General features: G+C 37.9%; 1 protein-coding gene and 1 long non-coding RNA gene across 2 annotated transcripts; both read right to left on the bottom strand.

Moving 5' to 3' along the window:
• On the bottom strand, nucleotides 11957-18803 carry LOC109840273. The gene is made up of 2 exons (XR_002246844.1): nucleotides 18191-18803; nucleotides 11957-12263 (listed from the first exon to the last, which is right to left on the bottom strand). It is a non-coding gene; the product is annotated as an uncharacterized LOC109840273 (long non-coding RNA).
• On the bottom strand, nucleotides 18805-19555 carry LOC109840141 (putative F-box protein At4g22170; the record flags this gene model as incomplete). Its single annotated transcript, XM_020408660.1, has 2 exons — nucleotides 19494-19555; nucleotides 18805-19434 (listed from the first exon to the last, which is right to left on the bottom strand). Coding segments are annotated over exons 1-2 (648 nt in total), but the record flags the coding sequence as incomplete, so codon positions are not given.

Raw genomic sequence — 21437 nt, 5'->3', positions numbered from 1 at the left:
GCTCAGATACTTCAAGAAGCTCTAGCCAAACAACGTGAAGAAATTAGAGCTGAAGTGAAGACAGAAATGGAGTTAGCTATCCAACAAATGAGAGAATTGCTAGCTCAGCGGCCTCAACCCCCTGAGTCCAGTCAAAGAACTGAATCCAGTCGCCACACTCAGAATGTGGCAGATGATAGTGATTCAGAAGTGGATAAAGTTATTATGGCTAATACACCTCCCAATAGCAATAACGCTGGGGGTGGTTTAAAGGATCCTCCCAATAACGATATTGGAGGTGGTTCAATAGCACCTCTTACAGGGGGTGGTCTAACTCATTCTCCTCAACGTCCTTCAAATGAAGACATAGACGATGACGAGAAAATGAAAGAGCTTGAAAACAAAATCAACGCTTTGATGACGGCTCAAGAAGTTAAGAAGACGGGTATTCCATGTCCCTATCCAAGGGAATGAGATTCAATATCGTACCCGACGAAGTTCAATCTGATTAACTTCACACCGTTTGAAGGGAAGAATTCGCCGATTCAGCACTTGATTTATTTCAAATCTCATTTGAGCATGATCTCTGGAAACGAGGCTTTAATGGTCCGGTCATTCGTTGGCACCCTTCGTGGGCCCGCCTTCGATTGGTACCGACGGCTCAAGCCAGGAAGCATCAATTGCTGGGATGACATGGAAAGTTTGTTCCTCAGTAATTTCTTCGATGATGACGCCGAAGTGTCAATCGGAACCCTTTTGGATGAGAAGCAAAAAGACAGAGAGTCAGTTGACAACTTTGTCAAACGTTTCCGTAACAAAGCAATGAATTGCAGAGATCCTATTACAGAGGAGTTCATCCTGCAAACATGCCACAATAACCTCTCCATAGATGTCCTGGAAGCTCTGGGGGTTGTGCCATCCACAACTTGGAAGGAGTTAAAATCTCGGGGTGAACAAGCTGAGCACTTTCTTAAAAGAAAGAAAGCTGAGAGAGGCCAACCAATGACATCTGCAATCGTTGAGAATGCGACTCTCGATCCGAGGTTTCAAAAGGAATATTCTTTCGAAGATGATGAAGCTCCAGCCATCTTGGAATACCTCCTCGCTAATGACAAAATCGAGCTACCACCTATTAAAGATCAGGATGGAGCTAAGAGGATTACGGATCCAAACTACTGTGCGTACCACAGAAGAAATCCCTCCTTGCCAATGACAAAATCGAACTACCGCCTATTAAAGATCAGGAGGGTGCTAAGATGATTACAGATCCAAACTACTGTGCATACCACAGAAGGGTTCTTCATCCCACCAATATTTGCTTTGGACTCAAAAATAAAATCCAAGCCCTAATTGACACCGGCGTCATAACGGCGAAAGAAGTCGAGTAAAGACAACCATATTACTCCATTGGATACATGAGTATAAACTGTTTCCCCAACTCCAGTGGGTGCACGAGTATAAACTGTTTCCCCACACTCCAAATAGTATATGAGTATAAACTGCTTCTCGATTATCCAACTGAGTACAATGTTAAACCCGGTTTCGCAAAGGAAGCTGGGGGTGGATGATTTATACAACGGGAAGTTCCTGGAGAATCTTATATTCTTAAGGATAACCCGAAACTGCTCCTCGATACTCCAATAGGTATATGAGTCTAAACTGTTTTCCACTCTTGACGGGAAGTTCCTGGAGAATTTTTATATGTAATATTCTTAAGGATAACCCAGTTATGTAACTCAGTATGATGTTAGACCCAGTTTCACGAAGGAAGCTGGGGGTGGATGGTTCATGTAACGGGAAGTTCTCGGAAGAATGCTATATGTAATTTTCTTAGGGATAACCCGATCATTACAAACAAAGTGATAAACACTACATCCCCACGGTGATTTCCGAATACTCTTTTGCTGAGATGAGATTCGATCACCTCTTTAGATCAATCTTAGATCAATCTTCCCTCACAAAACCCTCAATTGGTCAAACCTTTAAACAGTTAGGACCAAAGCCAAAACTCCCTCTCGATTCTTTCCATGAACGAGAGATCCACAAATTGAACGATCAAACCTTTAAACAGTTAGGATCGTCTCAAATCCCCATCTTGGTCAAACCTTTAAACAGTTAGGACCAAAGCCAAAATCCCCTCTCGATTCGTTCCATGAACGAGAGGTCCACAAATTGAACGATCAAACCTTTAAACAGTTAGGATCGTCTCAAATTCCCATCTTGGTCAAACCTTTAAACAGTTAGGACCAAAGCCAAAATCCCCTCTCGATTCGTTCCATGAACGAGAGGTCCACAAATTGAACGATCAAACCTTTAAACAGTTAGGATCGTCTCAAATTCCCATCTTGGTCAAACCTTTAAACAGTTAGGACCAAAGCCAAAATCTCCTCTTGATTCGTTCCATGAACGAGAGATCCACAAATTGAGCGATCAAACCTTCCTACAGTTAGGATCGTCTCAAAATTCCCACTTGGTCAAACCTTACTACAGTTAGGACCACAACCAAAATCTCCTTTCGATTCATTTTTTGCGAACGAAGGGTCCACTTTTGAATTGAGTAATCAAACCTTATGACAGTTAGGGTTATTCAAACCAACCTATTTTCTCTAAGTGGAGATTCCACTGTGAGTTTCCTTTTCATCAGGAGATAGAATGTAAAATTCTTCCTCTCCGATTCTGGGTTTATCTCTACCAACAAACAAGAGACCAGGAGATAGAATATAAAATTCTTCCTCTCCATCATCGGGTTCATCTCTACCAACAAACAAGAGACCAGGAGATAGAATATAAAATTCTTCCTCTCCATCATCGGGTTCATCTCTACCAACAAACAAGAGACCAGGAGATAGAATATAAAATTCTTCCTCTCCATCATCGGGTTCATCTCTACCAACAAACAAGAGACCAGAATACTCCAATAGGTATACGAGTCTAAACTATTTCCCTAATCTCAACAGGAAGTTTCTGGAGAATATTACTCAAAATATTCTTAAGAATAACCTGATTACCTCCCAACGGGTATATGAGGTTACACTATTTCCCGAACACTCCAATAGAGCATATGAGTATAAACTATTTCTCTATTCTTCGACGGCAGTTCAAATTCAAGACTTCGACAACGGTCACGCGATAAACGCAGCACCGGAGGAATTTTAGCTATTCTACAAAGCGCTGAATAGGCTAAAAGATGAAGAAGTCAAGGATTGAAGCCATTCACAAACCGTTCTACGCAATTTCCTCAACCAAGTACTAAAGAAATTGCAAGGAAAACTTATCATATCCAAAGTGTCCCAGACTCCTCTTCAAAATGATGAGTCTGTGATACTTTGGAGGGGGTATCTGTAGACGTCAAAAATGCTTACAGACATCCAAATATCACTCAAGACAAAGAGAAGGTGATAAACATCAGTATCTAAGTCATGGGAGATCATACAAGCCCAAAGGAAGCAAAAGGATCTGTGAATCAACATAAAACAATGTGAATTCACAGAACAATGCAAACTACAGCGTGTGGGCGCGGCAGCTCATGGTGCCGCGGCTACAGCGCGGCAGCTCATAGTGCCGCGGCTAAGACGCGGCAGTTCATAGTGCCGCGGCTTGGGCGCGGCAATCCATGGTGCCGCGGCTACTATAGGGGATGCTACAGCGGTTACGAGGTAGTTATGTGATGATTATGTGAAGTCTACGTGGCGGCGTATCAGAAATAGAACGTGTGCTGACGTGTACAAGCAGTTAAACCACGAAAAAGGTGGTTAAAAGTCGTGGGAGGACAGTTTCAAGCACGATGGAACGTGCTGGTAACTGCCCCTGTGGCCGCTGCAGTTCATGCTGCCGCGCCAATAGCCGCTGCAGTCCATGCTGCCGCGCCAATAGCCGCTGCAGTCCGGGGTGTCGCGGTCAAAGGGATAGTCATTGATCGGCTATTTCTTCAGTTATTGTCCAAGGAGGCTATAAATACCCCCCTATGGCCATCATTTAGAAGGGCTGAGCATTTTCCAGAGAGATTAGAGCAGAGAGCCTTGAGTTTTGGTGAATTAGAGCAAGAGAGAGAGAGTCTTCCTTCTTCACAAACATCCTCAAGAAGCTTCTAGCGAGTCCTAGAGATCTAAGCTCAGACTTGATCTTTGGAAGAGTGAACATCTTACATCGATAAGATATTCGCTTCAAATTCTTACTTCGATAAACGAAGGAAGAATCATTAAACCCCTCACGGTTCAATCAGAATCTGTGATTTGGTGGTCCACGAGTCAAAGCGCTCCCGGCACAGGCAAAGATCCCACGCAAGCAGCGATCCAAACAACGGTCCTGCGTTTGTTTCTCAAGAGTTGTAATTTTCCTTTTGTTGTGTAAAAGAAGTCTTATAAAAAGACTATTTCTTTTGAATTTATTGTAATCGACCGAAGATATAATGAATTCCATGACAAAACCAACTTTTGACGCAAACACTTTCATGTCTGCTCCAACATATATTTATTCTCTTCCTATTTTGCTGACAAAGAGAACGTATCAATGGCTGATCATTCTGTGGTTCCTGTTCTTAGAACTGGAATTATGGTGCTGACTCTTTCTTCAGGAAAGACTCACATTCAAGGACGTGAAACATGTTCCCTCAATTACCAAAAACTTAGTCTCTGGAAACCTGCTGTGTGATGCCGGTATGAGGTTGGATTTCTAAGGAGAAAAGGCTGTATTATCTTTTAAGAAAATATATGTTGGCAATGCATATCGTACTGATGGCATTATAAGATCAGTACTATTGTACCCAACTCAGTTGTAAATAAAGTATCTTCTTCTGCTTACTCCTCTGTATTATGGCAAAATAGGCTAGGACATGTAAATTATAGAAAGCTGTCTAGCATGAAGAAGTTAGGATTACTTTCAAAATATGAGGGTAACAAACCTGATAAGTGTGAAGTATGTGCGCAAGCAAAGCTGACAAGGAAGCCATTTCCAAGTGTCACAAGGAGCCCCAACCTATTGGATCTGATTCACTCAGATACTTGTGATTTCAAGAGCTTCGTCACTCGAGGCGACATGAAGTGCTTCATTACCTTCATTGATGACCACTCTCACTTCTGCCATATCTACCTACTGAAATCTAAAGATGAATCCTTCAGAAAGTTTGTCGAGTTTCGGACTCGAGTGGAGAAGCAGCTTGGACTTCATGCGAAAAGACTCGGGAGTGACAGAGGAGGAGAGTACCGATCTAAGGAGTCAGAGACATACTTCAAGGAGCATGGAATCATTACTGAAACTACTACTCCGTATTCTCCGTAATCTAATGGAATTGCAGAAAGGAAGAATCACACATTGATCGAGATGGTGAATTTGATGCTAATCACATCCGGTCTACATACATGCTATTGGGGAGAGGCTTTGCTGATGGCAAACTGGATTTTGAACAGAGTACCATATTTCAAAACTGATAGTACTCCTCATCAGTTATGGTTGGGATATCCAGATTCTTTGGATAGTCTTAAAGTGTGGGGGTGTCTCGCATATATTCGAGTTCTAGATATCAGAAGGTCTAAGCTCGGACCAAATGCAAACAGATGTATTTTTCTTGACTTTGCTGAAGATAGTGATGCTTGCAGGTTCCTTGATCTTAGAACCAACTCCATCATTGAAGCTCGAGATACAAAATTCTTTGAGGATAAGTTTATCAAAGATAAATGATTATTGCTCAAAGATATAGCAGAAAATGTTAGTACGTCAGATGCACTAGAGAAGCCAGTTTCACGAGAAACTGAAAGTGTTAGTGATGAAGGAGTTATTGAACCATCTTCCAAGTGTGTCAGGAGACAGAAAGATTTTGGAGATGATTTCATCACCTATAATGTGAAAGGAGATCCACAGACTTTTCAAGAAGCAATACAGTCAACAGATGCTCTCCTGTGGAAAGAAGTTATAGATGATGAGATGGATTCATTGATCCAAAATCACACGTGGGAGATGGTGGATGTAACTAAAAATGCTAGGCCTATCAGTTGCAAGTGGATCTTCAAGAAGAAGCTTCGTCCTGATGGTACTATTGAGAAGTACAAAGTAAAATTGGTGGCGAAAGGATTCTCTCAGGGAGAAGGAATAGACTTCTTTGATATCTATGCACCAGTTTGTAGGATCAATACCATCAAAGTTCTTATCGCATGGGCAGCGATAAAAAGGTTCATCATACATCAGATGGATGTGAAGACTGACTTTCTCAATGGAGATCTCACAGAAAAGATCTACATGGAGAAACCAGAAGGACTTGATGCTCCAGCTGGTAAAGTTTGTAAACTTATTAAGTCTTTATATGGACTTAAGCACACACTGAAACTCTGGCATGAGAAGTTCGATGGGGTTGTTCGCAACAATGGGTATCAAGTCAGTGAGTCTGACAAGTGCCTATACATCAAGGTCGCTGAAGGGAAGGTGGTGGTTATCTGCCTCTATGTGGATGATATGCTCATCGTCGGGAGTAATTTGGAGATAGTAACATCTACTAAGAAATTTTCATCAGCTCAGTTCAACATGAAGGATCTTAGAACTGCGGACGTGATTCTCGGAATCAAAATCATATACTCTGAAGAGGGTATTGAATTGTCCTAATCTCATTATGTCGAGAGCATGCTAAGGAAGTATGGCTACAATGACCTGCCAGAACTGTTAGTGTCGTATGATTACAACAAGAAGGTTCGACAGAACACTGGAAGACCAGTAGAACAGCTAAGGTACTCAAAGATAATTGAAAGTCTTATGTACGCGATGAGCTGCACAAGGCCAGATATACCATTCGTTGTAGGAATGCTTAGTAGCCTCACAAGTAATCCTGAAAATCTTCATTGGGATGTTGTCCATAGATTGATGAGATACTTAAAAGGAATTACAGGTCTGGGCCTATTCTACACTGGATATCCAACTGTAATCGAAAGCTATTCAGATACGAGCTGGTGCTCAGAACCAGATGAGTGCAGATCTACTGGAGATTTTGTCTTCACCATGGGCGGAGCTGCCATCTCGTGGAAATCTAAGAAGCAAACTATGATTGCACAATCATCAATGGAATCTGAATTCTTTGCACTCTGTGCTCCAGGAGATGAAGCTGAGTGGCTCAGTTGTATTCTTCAAGACCTTCCATTGACAGAATTATAAGGCGTAATTACAATCTATTGTGATAATCATGCAACGAGTGTTGTGGCAGCGAACTCGTTGTTCAATGGAAAGAAGCAGATCATTCATCTGAAGTATAGCTATTTGAGAGAACTCATTTGCCAAGAAGTCATCTCGGTGATTGACATTCGGTCTTCAGAGAATATGGTTAATCCTTTGACTAAAGGTCTAAAAAAGAACATAGTCGAAAGGACGTCTGCTGCAATGGGTCTCAAAGTTTTGTGAGTCTTATAAATACTTACTATGTTCATCCAATTATTAGTTCAAAACTTATGCTACTAATAATAAAAATAATTGGTTCAAAAGTCAAGTAAGAAGTTTTGAGCAAATGGACCTGATAATTTTGCAAAAAAAAAATGGAGATGTGAATTAAAAATAGAAGAGAAATGAGAGGACAAAAACTCAATGCATCAAAATCTTTGGAGATTGATATCGAACTTACCTTTGGAGTTGATCCCATGCATTATCACCTAGAATCAAGTTAATTGCATATTGAAGGGTTGACTCGATGAATAAACTTTTGGATGAGAAGGTGCAAAGTTTGGTGAGTCTTACAAACACTTACCATTTCGCCAACTTATTAGTTCAAAGCTTACGCTACTAATGACAAGATGATTGGTTCAAAAGTCAAGTAAGATTTACAAGTAAAATCCTATTATGCAAAGAGGTTGGCTGTTAAGCCTTAATGAGTCCAAAGCATTTCGGATGCGGGATGTTGGATAGATAACATGCCTAAATGACTCACCGATAATACTATCATGTAAAGGGGTTAGTTGTTAAGCCTTAATGGGTCAAAAGCATTTCGGATGCGGGGTGTTAGATAAGAAACACACCTAAAGGACTCACTTAGAATCCTATCATGAGAGAGGATGAGTCTTAAGCCTTAATGAGTTCAAAGCATTTCGAATGCGGGATGTTTGATAGGAAACATGCCTAAAGAACTCACCTATGTCTGGGTGGAGATTTGGCCATCTTCTATGGTATCTTATGGAAAGATACCTAGAGCCCTAGTAGAAACTAGGACAAATACATGGCCATAAATGTGCAAAGGCAAAGGCAAGTGTGGTTCAAAGTAAAAACTACCACATGAGTTTGATCTTGTGTGATCACTGGATTTTAGACATGTGCTGGTTCAAGTCTCTGCGACACCATGCATCTATCTTCTATTCGGTTGGTCTAAGGGGGATTCAAGTCTTTACGACATCTACCTTATGCACAACGATTGAAACAACGACACATAACACGACACTAGTTTAAAAACTTGTGAGGGGTTGTTGGATTTTTTGGTCAAAACTGCTTTCCAAAATGAGTTTTCAAACTATATATATTAATTACAAGTACTTTTCATAAATGCTTAGTAGCCTAGTGGAAAGTTTATGTTTTGGTGTTTCAAAAGGTCCTTTGTTCGAGGCTTGCCAACGGCAAGCCGAGAAGTGTTTTATTTGAATTAATCCCTCATAAGTTCTAGTGGGTTGTGGGTTGTGGATCGTGAGCCGTGGACCGAGGGCCGGTGGGCCGCGGGCCAATGGGTCGGAGATCGGGGCTAATCGGCTGAGACGCTAAGTGGCGCTTTGTTAGGCACACTTTGCACTTCGTACGGAGGTAACGGGGGGAGGTGGCGCTATTTGGCGCCACGAAGGTTGTCTCGTAGGCTGCTTCGCAGCATGCGGACGAGCTACGTATTCGCACGAGGGTGTGACCCTAGTGTTCTCGAAGTCAGACGAGGTTCGTTTGATTCACAAGATCAGACGAGGTTCATCTGATTCACAAGATCAGACGAGGTTCGCTCGTTCGACGAGGTTCGCTCGTTCGACGAGGTTCGTCTGTCATGCGAGGTTCACTTGTTTGACAAGGTTCATCTGATTCACAAGATCAGACGAGGTTCGCCTGTTTGACGAGATTCGTCCGTCATACGAGGTTCGCTCGTTTGACGAGGTTCGCTCGTTTAACGAGGTTCATCTTTCATACGAGGTTCGCTTGTTTGACGAGGTTCGTCTATCATACGAGGTTCGCCTGTTTGACGATGTTCGCTCGGTCGTCGAGGTTCGTCTTACATATTGAAATGACTTCAGAGGGAGTCTAGTAAGAAAAGTGTAAAAGATTTAGGGGCTTTTTGAGATACCATATGGCTGAGGAGGGTTTCTATGATTTTTAAAATTGAGTGGGGTTTTCTATAATATGCATAAATGTTAGAGTGCTTTTCTAGAATTAAAATAGTTGAGAGGGTTTTGTTGAAACCCATATATCTCTTTATCCTATTAGAAGATGACATGTATGCACCTAATTTTACATTTACCTAAAAATTCTCATCGAATTAAAACTGTCCATAATTACAAAAATTCTAATTATCATATATTTTTGTAATTCTCATCAGCTATAATTGTGCATAATTTAAAAATCTCATAATTATATATTTGAATATAGAAATTAAAGAAAAAAATTCATTTGAAGAATCTCTCTACTTAAAATTATAGATTAATTTTAGAAAAACTCAATTATTTTAATTTGAGAAAACCCCCCTCAAGTTTGAGTATATTGTAGATAAACCCCATCAATATGAAAATTTGAGAAATCCTTATGAACTCTTCTCATTTCACGTCCTGAAAGCTACGCTGTTAAGTCTAGCATGTCAGATGATAAATAGGTGACTGAGAAAGGATTAAAATATCCCTTAATCACAAAAAAATGCTCTCATTTTTTAGGGGAGAGAGAGAGAGGAGAAAGATGGGAAAAAATATTGTAAATTGAAAATCATTTTTTTTACCAGTTGGTGTTTCTTAGTAATTGAATGAGTTATTCTTTAGAAGGGTATTTTTATTATTTTATATCTTGAAATGATGTTAGGAGGTGTAGTGAGAAAAATATGAAAGATTAGAGTAGGGGTGTTTTGTGAGACATCTCACTCTATGAAAAATTGACAACTGTTTACACAAGTCCAACTAGATATCCGAAAAATAGAAAATTTATATATTTTTCATTTTTGCCATATGTCTACCTAGACAAATACATTGTGCTAGGTCCGACGTCTCAAAAGAAAATAGTCCTAAAAATGTTCAAAATACGTAAGAATGCTAAAAAGACATGCAAACAACCCTTAAAATTTCAAGCAGTATTTTTAAGCTTCGAAACTATCGAGTGGTATTTGTATTTTTCTACGGAGCTATTTGTATAAATTTTTAGGGTTATTTATAATTTTTAAAACTTTTAGGGGTTGTATGAAAATTTATAGGGGCTAATTTTAATTTTAGAAAGACTAGAGGGCTATTTACAAAATTATCAGGAGGCTTTTTGTAAAAGTTTTATGGGGATATTTGTAAATTACAAAGCTTTCTGGGGATGCATCTAAATTATTCAAGAGACTGGTTGTGTAAATTTATAGGAGGTTATTCGTAACATTTAAAGTTTTTAGGGTTATGCAGTGTCTCCAAGGTTATTGTAGTGTTTGAAACTTTTAAGGGGCTGTTGGTAAAACTTTGATTGGGCTGCTTGTAAAATTTTAGGGGACTATTTATAATTTTTAAACTTTTTGACGTATGTTTATACTTTTTCAAAAGGCTATTTGTAAAAATTTATAGGCTTATTAGTAAATTTCAATTTCAAAGGGGTGTAGGTAAATTTTCCAAGAGTTATTTGCAATTAATAAACTCTCAGAGGCCATTTGTAAAATTATTACGAGGTTGTTTGTAAACATTCCAGAGGGCTGTTCATCATTTTCAAATTTGTCAAGGGGTGTTAAGTAAACTTTTAGGGGGGTGTTTGTAAAACTTTAGGGGTTATTTGTGGTTTTTATACTTTTGGGGGTTGTATGTAAATTTTTTATGGGATTATTTATAATTTTTGAAACTTTTAGAGAGTTATTTGTAAAATATTTGGGACTATTTTTGAAATTTTAGGAGTTATTTGTAATTTTTAAAAAAAGGGATTTTTAAAAAAAGTTTTCAACAGGCTCTCTATAAAATTTTGGGAGTTGTTTATAATTTTCAAAACGTTTGGGGTTGTCTGTAAAATGTTAGGGGTTCGTTTCTAAATTTAAAATATTTTCAATACTGTTTGTAATGTTCTATGCTTCATGGGCCTATTTGTAATGTTTAAAACTTTTAAGGGTCCAGTCACCACAGAAAAAGGAAAATGGCAAAAAAAATCTTAACATAACTGTAACTAACAAAAAAATTTCGAGAAGAACTTCGGTTGATGACCTAGTTAACGATATGAACTTTCTTTGTGGGCCCCAAATGACATTTGGTTAAATCATTACAGAATTTTTTCAATCAAATCGAGAATCGAACCCAGAACCCAGAATCGAACCCAGAACCATGGAAGCCATAGTGGAACCCCCAATCAGAAGTGTGGGAGTCGTGTTGAAACTCCCAAATTAGAGATTTAAACTGATGTTTTGCCCATATTTAATATTTGGGGAGCTTTATTTCTGTTCTAGGGGAAGTGGAACTGTGGAAGCAGCCCCCCCACTTCAACAAAATGACAAAATGAATCGAACCTAGATTATCACTGTAAGCAAAGGTACAAATTTGATCAATTCATGCAACATTTTAGATGCTCTATTGTAAACGAGATAATGGATCTGTGATCGATTCATGCATTATTTTAGATATGAATCTGCGATCAAGCCACGAAACACTTAATAAAACTAAGCAACACATGACAAGGAACGAAAGCTTACGTCTACTTTTTTTTGATTCCTAATAAAAACTAATATATGCATATTGAATTTTAAGAAAAACGATTCTACGTCAACAAAAAAAAAAGAGTCCATGAATTGATCCACCCACAACAGTTTTTAGCTTTTGATACAAGTCAAGTCAGAATCTTCATATTATGTCAAAGACTCAGTAAATATCACAAAATTACCTTACATGCCATAAAGATCCAAAAAATAATGGATCAACAGTATAAAGTATAAATAATGGTAATTATTGGAGAACAAACTTCTACAGATACTTTTACAGTAGCATCCTTCATCCAATAGATTAACAAAGGACTGATAAATAAACACACAATATGCCACATAATATTACACTTCTAAGAAACAGGAGTGGCTGTTTTTGCACGATAAAGATGTCAGTGCCCAAATGGTTGAGGGACAACCAATCTTCAAAGCTCCAGAGCAGTGGGATCTGCAATGAAAGTCATTAAATAGTTATTTGTTACCATGGCTATATATCCTTTTGTACCCAAATTTAAGCATAATATGACAAAAAATGTAGCAGGACCGAGAAAACAAGAGACAAGTAACACATAAATGATGAAAACTTTCTGCAACGAAATTCGATTGTGAGGTACATGGGGGATTCGGATCCTGTCCACTACCAAAAAAATAGTTGAGAGACGACTGTAATATCATAACCATTGATTTATTTAGTGGGTGGTTGTGTGAATTAGGAAAATAGTGCAATTCAATGGGGATATGATGAGTGTTAGATATGATATGAATCATAACCACCCACTACGACATCTGCGGCTATGGTTAATGTAGTGGTCTCCCTACTACTTTTTTGGTAGGAGAGAGAGGATCCAAATCCAGTATGTGGGTGGGTACATGTGCATGTTCATATGTAAAGAAAAACTCGCTGCTAGCTAAAAATAATTTAGTGAAATTGTAAGATAAACATGTAAAATATGGTCTGCTGATATATGGACTCAATCATAGGGATATATATCGATACGAACCAATGTCAGCAGCCGACAAAGTTGTAGAGCCAGTACAATTAACCGCAAAATAAAGAGGAAGATAATGTTAATGCGGGAAAGAAGAAGATGAGCATGGTTGTCCACCAACAAATTTAAAAGTTTTGTACATGATATTAGCTACATTCAGCTTCGATCTATTTGTATACCTCTAAAATTTGACGTAGCAGTAGTAGACTGCACTGAATACCTTCATGACCTCTATCATTTCTAGATCCTATCATATTCCCCTTTCCCAAGCTACTCAAAATATGCTTTAATGTTTGTGCTAAAGTTCACTAAGACAAACTCAGTTAGGATCCATGACTTCAATAAGGATGGGAACTTGTTCCTCACACCTTAGCACACCATCAGTAATGTCAAGATCTAGTCATGAAGCGAAAACAGAGAAGGACGACTGCAATTAAATATGAAGCGCGTCAAACTGCCTCCTGCAATAGGCCAATAGACCATTATTCTCTCTTTTTATTTTCTCTACTTTACTTGGAATTTGTCCTTGATCCTCCATATTGAGAACCTTGAACATCGTCTGCTATCAGGTAATGACCTCATCGCAGATGCATAATAGAGGGCGAAATATACGTTAGTACTTAAACCTCGATGCCTGTTCAGAACACCTCGCAATCATGATCATGAGGGCACCAATAATCTAGATGAACAAAAGAGGGACAAAATGTCTCCAAAAAGGTTGCTCTTACAATTGATGAGGTCTCTGTGATTCTGTGAAACAATGACGGTGCTGGAAAAAGTTGAGTATATACTTGACTTCTCTTATTATTTTCTCCTCTTAATATATTCCTTAGAGGGTGTTATTGATTTGGGATTGTTAGCTAAGACTAGGATGTTTATTCAAATTACAATTTGAGGTGCTATTGGTTTAAATATGGTTTGGATCTCAAATTATGGTGTTATTGGCTAAACATATTAACTAGAAATTAAATTTAAAGTATAAATTGTATTTAGGCTAGGATTAGAAAATCCTAGATTCAATCCTATTGTAATATTCAATTCTGTGTGGAGGTTACAAGCAAGTCCTAAAAATATCGAGGATTTTTTTCTTCTTACCCTAGGATTCTGAAGATGACTTTAAACCACCCAACATACAAAACAAGGATCTCGATTGCTGTGGTCAGGACAACGGTTGTTGCGATCAGGATTCCAACCGCCGCTCTGGCTAGCCCAGGGTCATTGACTTTGATGCAGTTGCCATACACCACCACCGTTGTCAATGACGACAACTGTTGGCACGAGAAGAATATCAACTGGCCAAGGCTTTTTATCTTTGGTTGTGCCTTGTTTGACGACAACTGTTGGCACGAGAAGAATATCAACTGGCCAAGGCTTTTTATCTTTGGTTGTGCCTTGTTGGGCAAAGAAAAAGTAATTTTTGGGATTGTATTTGTCCTGATGTTTAAAAGGTATTAATTGGTTCAGGTATAAATTGGCTTATATGGTGGCCAGTCTTATGTTCCCCCTGGGGAGGGATGCCCTAGTTAATTAAGATTTGTCTACCAATAACAAAGCCTTTCATCCCAAATTAAGACTTACTTCTTCATTGAATTGCTCAAGGATTGGTAATATACAGTAAGTACTTTGTGGAATAACACGACTTTCCTTTTGCAATCTATGAACTCATGCCTTTTCTTTTCTATGCAGTAGGAATGTTGAACCATTGTTGTTAGCTAACAAGTACTCTGAGATACAAAAAATATTGGATGTGACAAACAAATTACCTTGTTTGCTAACAAAAATAGAGCACATATTTTTATTCTGATGTATAGATTTGACCTATATGTTTTAGAGTAGATTTTCTTGCTAAAGAAAAATATATAACTTTAATTTTCTTAGCATTTATTTATTTGGAAGTGTGATCCAGGTTATATTTTTGATGTTAAATCAAAGCACATAGATGCTAACTATTTACAGAAAATTAAACATGTAAATAGAAGTAAAGTCATAGCATAAATTGCACATGATATAAATATAAAATTCCAAATTCCATCTCTTTTATTATAGGATGGAAGTTGTGCAAGGATCTGAATGTGAGTCGAAAGTAGGTAGTGGTGGATTATTAGAAGTAGACATCCAAGACGGACAAATAGTTCTTTATCATTAGTGAATATGTATTGTTTTATGGCTATATAGCACTTATGTGCCCTATTGTTTCATTTACTTTTCATTTATATTTGTATTTGGTAGCAATAAAATACCCTAAAGTTTTTTAAACCTGCACTTATATATTCTCACTTCTTTTTTATAGCACTTATATACCTAGTTTTTAAAATTTAAACTTAAAACCATAAAGTTTTTAAATATAGCACTTAAATACCTAAAATTTTTAAAACTTGCACTAAATTCCCTCAAAGTTTGCATTAATTGAGGGTATTTATGTGCAAGTTTTAAAACTTAGGGGTATTTAAGTGCTGGCTGTTTACAACTTTAGGGTATTTATGTGCTGCCAAGAAAAGTGAGGGTATATAAGTGCGTTTTTTTTGTTACCAACTACAGGTTGGGGATATATAAGTGAAAAGTAGGTGAAACAATAGTGTGTATAAGTGCTATTTAGACTTATTTTATATATGGTTGAACATTAGCTATTCTTAGTTATGTACTATAGTAATTTAATTTATGTGGCATTTTTTGGTTTTATTAATATTTACACGATTAACAATAAAAAAAAGTAAAGATAAATAGTTTGATGGTACATTAAAATTAATTTAAGGACAAAATTGTTTCATGTTACCATATGCTTACATCAAGGGTCAGCCTTAAGCCCCAACTCACTAGACATATTTAGGACAAAGTCTCATGGTGTACGATATTCGCTAAATGCTAATGATAAGGGATTAGTTAAGGAGGCTAGAAATGAATAATTTCTAAAGTATAAAGGTGAAGTCAAGTTTTCAAAAATATAGGATTTAGATAAAAATTAGTACAATAAAGGCAGAATATATAGAATGCAATTTTAGTAAAATGAGAGAAAAGAATCGATAGAACGTATTGGTGATCATAAAATGTCTAAAAATAATCAATCTGGTTATTTAGGATCAATTATTTGTCATGATAGCAAGATTAAAGATGATGTTGTCCATCAAATCAAACCGGAATGGTTAAAATGGATGAATGTTTCTAAAGTCTTATGTGATTGTAGAATACCTATGAGATTGAAGGGATAATTCTACGTGACAGTTACAAGACCGACACCACTCTTGGGAATAAACTAGAATATAGGGCAATTAAAAAATAATATGTGCAAAAAATGAGTTTAACAGAAATGAGATTGTTATGACGGTCTTGCGGGTATACATTAAAGGATAAGGATAAAGATAAGATAACAGTACATCCATAGGAAACTAAGGGATGCTCATATTGAGGATAAAATGAGGGAGAATTAGTGGAAAAAGGAGGCTCTCAATGCATCGGATAGAGAAAAAAGACATGTTATAGTTAATTAGACAGAAAGATCAGAAGGTGGACCTAAAAGAGCATAGTTAGACACAAGTAAGAAGGATATGATAATAGTTAACTTAATAGAGGAAATGACCTAAAATAGAATTGAATGGAAGAATAGGACTCATGTAGCTGCCAAAAAAAATTTAGGATAAAGTCTTTGTTGACGCTAATTTAGAAATAATAACATATATGTTTGGCAATATTTATTATCTAACATAAAATTTAATGATAAAACAAAATTTCCCAAATTTATATCTAGTCTAAAGATATACAAAACTATCCAAAAATCCAAATTTTAGTCTAAATATCTAACCTATAGTCCAAGAATGCAATCCAAACATTCTAGCCCTAGCTCTTGTTCTAAAAAAAAGGATGCTTGGACAATTTTTGTAGTGCTAACTAACAATTTGGAACCAATCACACCTCCTTAGAGTTTTATGAAGACATTCGCCATAAATTCTGTTACTCTGTCATCCTTATCATAAGATTTTCAAGATATAATATGAGGGAGCTCTTCTTGTTGTGTTTTTAACAATGGCAGATCACCTTCATGCGCATGCCATCTCATCCAACATAAACTTATCTTTATTAAATCCGCTCTGATTATTTCTCATCAGCAATAAACTCATACAGATAAATAATTGAGTATATGCTTATATGACAGAATTAGCAAGTTCAAAAATTCTTGTGGCAAAATAGACTAATGATTCATAAATAAAGTATAGAAGGATTTTGTAAAATGGACTAATGATTCATCAAGCAAAATAGACTAATGATTCATAAATAAAGTATAGAAGGATTTTGTAAAATGGACTAATGATTCATCAATTAATAAAGGGTAAATTGCACTTAAATGTCCTAAAGTTTCACATTTTTTCACTTATATCACCTAACTTGTGAAACGTATCGCTTAAATGACCAATTGTATTTTCCATAAAAAGAAATTGACACCATTAATAATTTAGGCGTTAAGACCGAAATACCCTTTTACTTTTCTTCTTCTTCTTCCTCAATACCCTTTTTACTTTTCTTCGTTTTCCTCAACAGCCAAAACAAAACCTCCCTCTAAATTCTGTCACCAAAAACTACGCCCACAAATCCACCCACTAAACACTCCTCCTCACCAAGCTCACTTCTCTCTCACCATCTCCTTCCTCTCTGGCCCCACCTGTACCTCCCCTCACCTCCCCCTCCCCCATCCTCCTCACCTGCTCCTGAAATTGAAGCGTTTGCCCTTCGCCTCCTCTCCTCCCAAAGCCCCTCCCCTACCCCTCTTCTCCTCTCTCTCTCTCCTCAATTCCCCTCCCTCTTCTCCCCCTTTCAACCTCTTAATCAAACACTACACTTCGCTCAACAACATACCTTTGCATTGTCAATTATGGAGCTCACCAAATCTTCAGGCGTAGCCCCAGCAATGCTCTATTACAATTCAATTCTTGATTCTATGTTGTGCACCAAGTGTTTGATAAATGTGTATGATGGGTATCTACATGTTTCTTGCGATACCAAATTTTTAGTCAGAGGAATGCTATGATTACAACTTACCCCCTTGGCTTCATGAATCGCAGCATTGATCTGAGGAGAGGCAATATAAATTCGTCAGTTTTAGGTCTAATTTGGGGAGAGAAAATGGAATATATCATACGGGGTATTTGGCTGTACTTAAATGACATATAAGCGGTAATAAATGAACTCATTTGTCACAAGGGGATATTCCCAGCATATTCTAACAGAAAATTAGCGTTCTATACTTTATGTCGTTCAAGTGAAAATTTTTAAAATTTTGGGTCAGCAAGTGATACGTTTTACAAGTTAGGCAATATAAGTGAAAACCTGTGAAGTTGTAGGCCATTCAAGTGCAATTTACCCATAGATAAAATATAGAAGAGTAGATCCTACTCACTGTGCTTTATAATTCAGATTTGAGGAGATGTGATCCAGGCAGGCGGAGGCCATGTCAATCTCATGTCCGGAGGATAGCAAGTCCCGAAACTGCCATCGCTCAAGTTGAACACTCCGATATCACGAACCCTTTCCTGCCTCACTGGGATCTTGTCCCAATTGTCATCGGTAAAATAGACACGGTTCTCTTGTAGCCAGGAAATCTCCTTTGCCGAAAGGGACGCAGAGTACCAACAACCTACGAAGAGAGAGTGATCGCCCAAGCTCGTTACTAGACTCCATGTCCCTGTTTCAGGGTCCAAACTACAAATCTCAATTTTGCATGTTCGGTTTCTAGATTCCTCCTTGAGGAACTCTTCTTGCCTGACGACCTGCAAAAGAACCCCTGATGAGTCCACCAGGTAGCTGGTATCGCAAAAGATATAACCACGATATCTCTTGGCAAATAACGAAGCCTTCGGAGAAGACAACGGAGAGCAAATGTCCATAGCATAAACATCGCCAAAGTGGGTGAGTGCCAGGAATTTGCCATCACGGTATATGACATCGGCCACACCATGCCCGTTAGGAAATCTCCAAATATTCCACTCTCTGTGACCGGGCCGAGTATACATGAGGGTCCACAAAATCACCATCGGCAGGGTTCGAGGACAACACAAGCTTTCGAAATACAAGGGCCGATTGGGATTCTTCCAGTGTGTAGTATTCGCTGCCATCATAGCAGCTGTACCCCGCCAAAGATCCCTCAGAGTCATAAACAGGCTCCACCTCAGGATGAGCCGTTATCGGAGGGAGATCGATTTGAGATCTCGTGAAGGGATTGAGGAGGCTAGGGTTTGCCAACTCGTCTATGACGGCGAGCCATCCGAATTGACTTCCGACGATCCACTTGCCCCGAATCTCTGGTAAATGATGGATCTTTGTGAAAGAATTGTCCAGGTAATCAAACAGAGTGCAGAAATCGCTCTGCTGGCAGTTGCCGAAGCCGTCTCCGGAGAATATTAAATAAGGTTCGTTCTTTCTTAAGGAGAGAGGACGGGGCATGCCGTTCTCCGGCGACGCGATCGACGCCCACGAAGTGCAGACGGCGGAGAAACTGCAGTAGTCAACGGCGGAGAGGCGTTTGGCTATGAGGGTGAGTACCTCGCCCAACAGATTCGCCCAATCTGGATGCGAGGAGGGGACGGTCCCCGACGCCATGGCAGAGGTGGCTAGGGTTTCAATGGAAGAGGATGATGATGAGGCTCCCGAGCCCCTGTGGATCCGAGAATCCAACATTTAGTTATAAATAACCCCCCGTCAGCAAAAACTGGGCCCCACATCGAGGGGTACTTTGGTCTTTTAGAAAAAAGAGGTTTATACCCTCAACTGGGCCCACATCGAGGGTGACTTTGGTCTTTTAGGAAAAAAAGAGGTTTATACCCCCAAACACCAAGATCAAGTGCTTTATTCTGTTCTTTTCTTTTCAGAAAACGCCTCCCCCTAAATCCTACGCGAAGTGCGTACTCAAAAAAAATCATACGCATTCAACTTTTAGTGTCTTTAATATTTATTACATTTTTTCCCCTTCTCGTCAATCCTATTTTTAATTTTAATTCTAAGCTGGGTGTTTGGGGATGCACTGGACATACTTGACCATGTCATGAGAGTTCCCAAAAAAATCCTTTTGAATATAATATAAGATCTGCATATAATATTAATTGGTCATACGTATAAAAGTTATACTCACAGTATACATATAGATATATATGTATACTACTTGTATAACTTATACCTATATGACAACTTTTAAAACAAAAAGGTTATGAATACCGAAAGCAAAGAAGATATAAGTATTGACTTCAAAATTTTCATGCATGTAAGCTTCCTTAAACTACAAAAGTTGATAAAACAAAAAAAAAATGTTTGCATACCTGATGGTAAAAGAGTATCGAAGGGGGAGAGAGAATAGTAAAAAGCCAAAAAAAAAGTTATTTAATATCTGAGTTGAGGTATGTTCACTGATGAAGACATGCTTATATATAGACTTGAGGAAACTGAATACATAAGGATTCTAGAATAACTCCGACTCCTAAACCTAATGCAATTAAGACTCCATAGATAAATTATTTTACAGAAACTCTCAATTACATAAATTAGAAATAAAATTTGCACATAAAAAATATTAAGATACATATAAAGAGAACCCAAAAGTTTCATAATCTAATTTTCTTTTTAAAAAATTTAGTTATTATAATATTTTTCTCAATTATAAAGATTAAGACTAATTGGACTAACTTTATAAAATTTTAGTTAATAATTTTCTTCTTAAAATTTTCTTCTTAAAAAGTATTAAAATTTTAGTTAATAATTAAACTAGTAAGCCCACAGGCCCGCCAACTATAGTACGAACAAACTCTCTCTCCCTCTCTCTCTCTCTCTCTCTCTCTCTTCCCTCTCTTCCCTTTTTCTAGTTAAAGATAGTATTTTTATTTGGCTTGCTTTAATCAATCGGGTTAATTTCAAACCGTTATGAAGTGAACCAGCTTGATGATTTCCTCACAAGTCTCTGCAGGTTAACTAATTTTCTCAACTTTAATCATAAACCTGATCCTCACTTGCAAATTTTAATTGTTATGTTAATTTTTTTTACTTGTAGGAGCGTATAGAGTTAGCAAAAGCTTCGAAACGGGAGCAACTGCAAGATAAAATGTGATGAAGGTTGTGTAATTTTGTTATTTTCTCGATGACCCATTTGAGTTTTATGAACAATGGTGGGATTAAAGTTGATATTTTGGAGGAATTTGATCTTTGTAACAACAATTTGCTATTGGGGTTAACGATGTCACTTGGGTGCTCGAGAGAATGTCTGAAAGAGAAAATCTTGATTGAAACTCATAACATTAAGACACCTCCCAGAAGAGCTTCATTGGCTCCACTCCAGGTATAAATCCTGGTCTATTCCAAATTTCTTTATTGATTAATAATTTATACTACACACGAAAATTTGTTATGCAATGTTATGCTTCGCAATTTCTATTTGTTTATGCATGATGTTCATCAATCAATGTAAGTTGCGTTGAAATGGAAATCGCTACTTTTTGTTGTTTCCTTCCAAACATGAATGGTGCTGACTGAATTATTAAATTTTCGGTACACAGGATTAGATTTTCCAAATATAAATACACATAATGCTTACATTTCTCGTCGCCAGGGATCCCTTCAGTGAATCATACGACTTCTGTGTCTTGCTCAGGGGGTAGGAGGAG

This window comes from Asparagus officinalis, chromosome 5 (assembly GCF_001876935.1).
Source record: "Asparagus officinalis chromosome 5, Aspof.V1, whole genome shotgun sequence".
In the NCBI taxonomy this organism is placed as follows: Eukaryota; Viridiplantae; Streptophyta; class Magnoliopsida; order Asparagales; family Asparagaceae; genus Asparagus; species Asparagus officinalis.
Note: the sequence above shows the minus strand (reverse complement) of the source record. Positions and strands in the feature narration are given on the sequence as shown.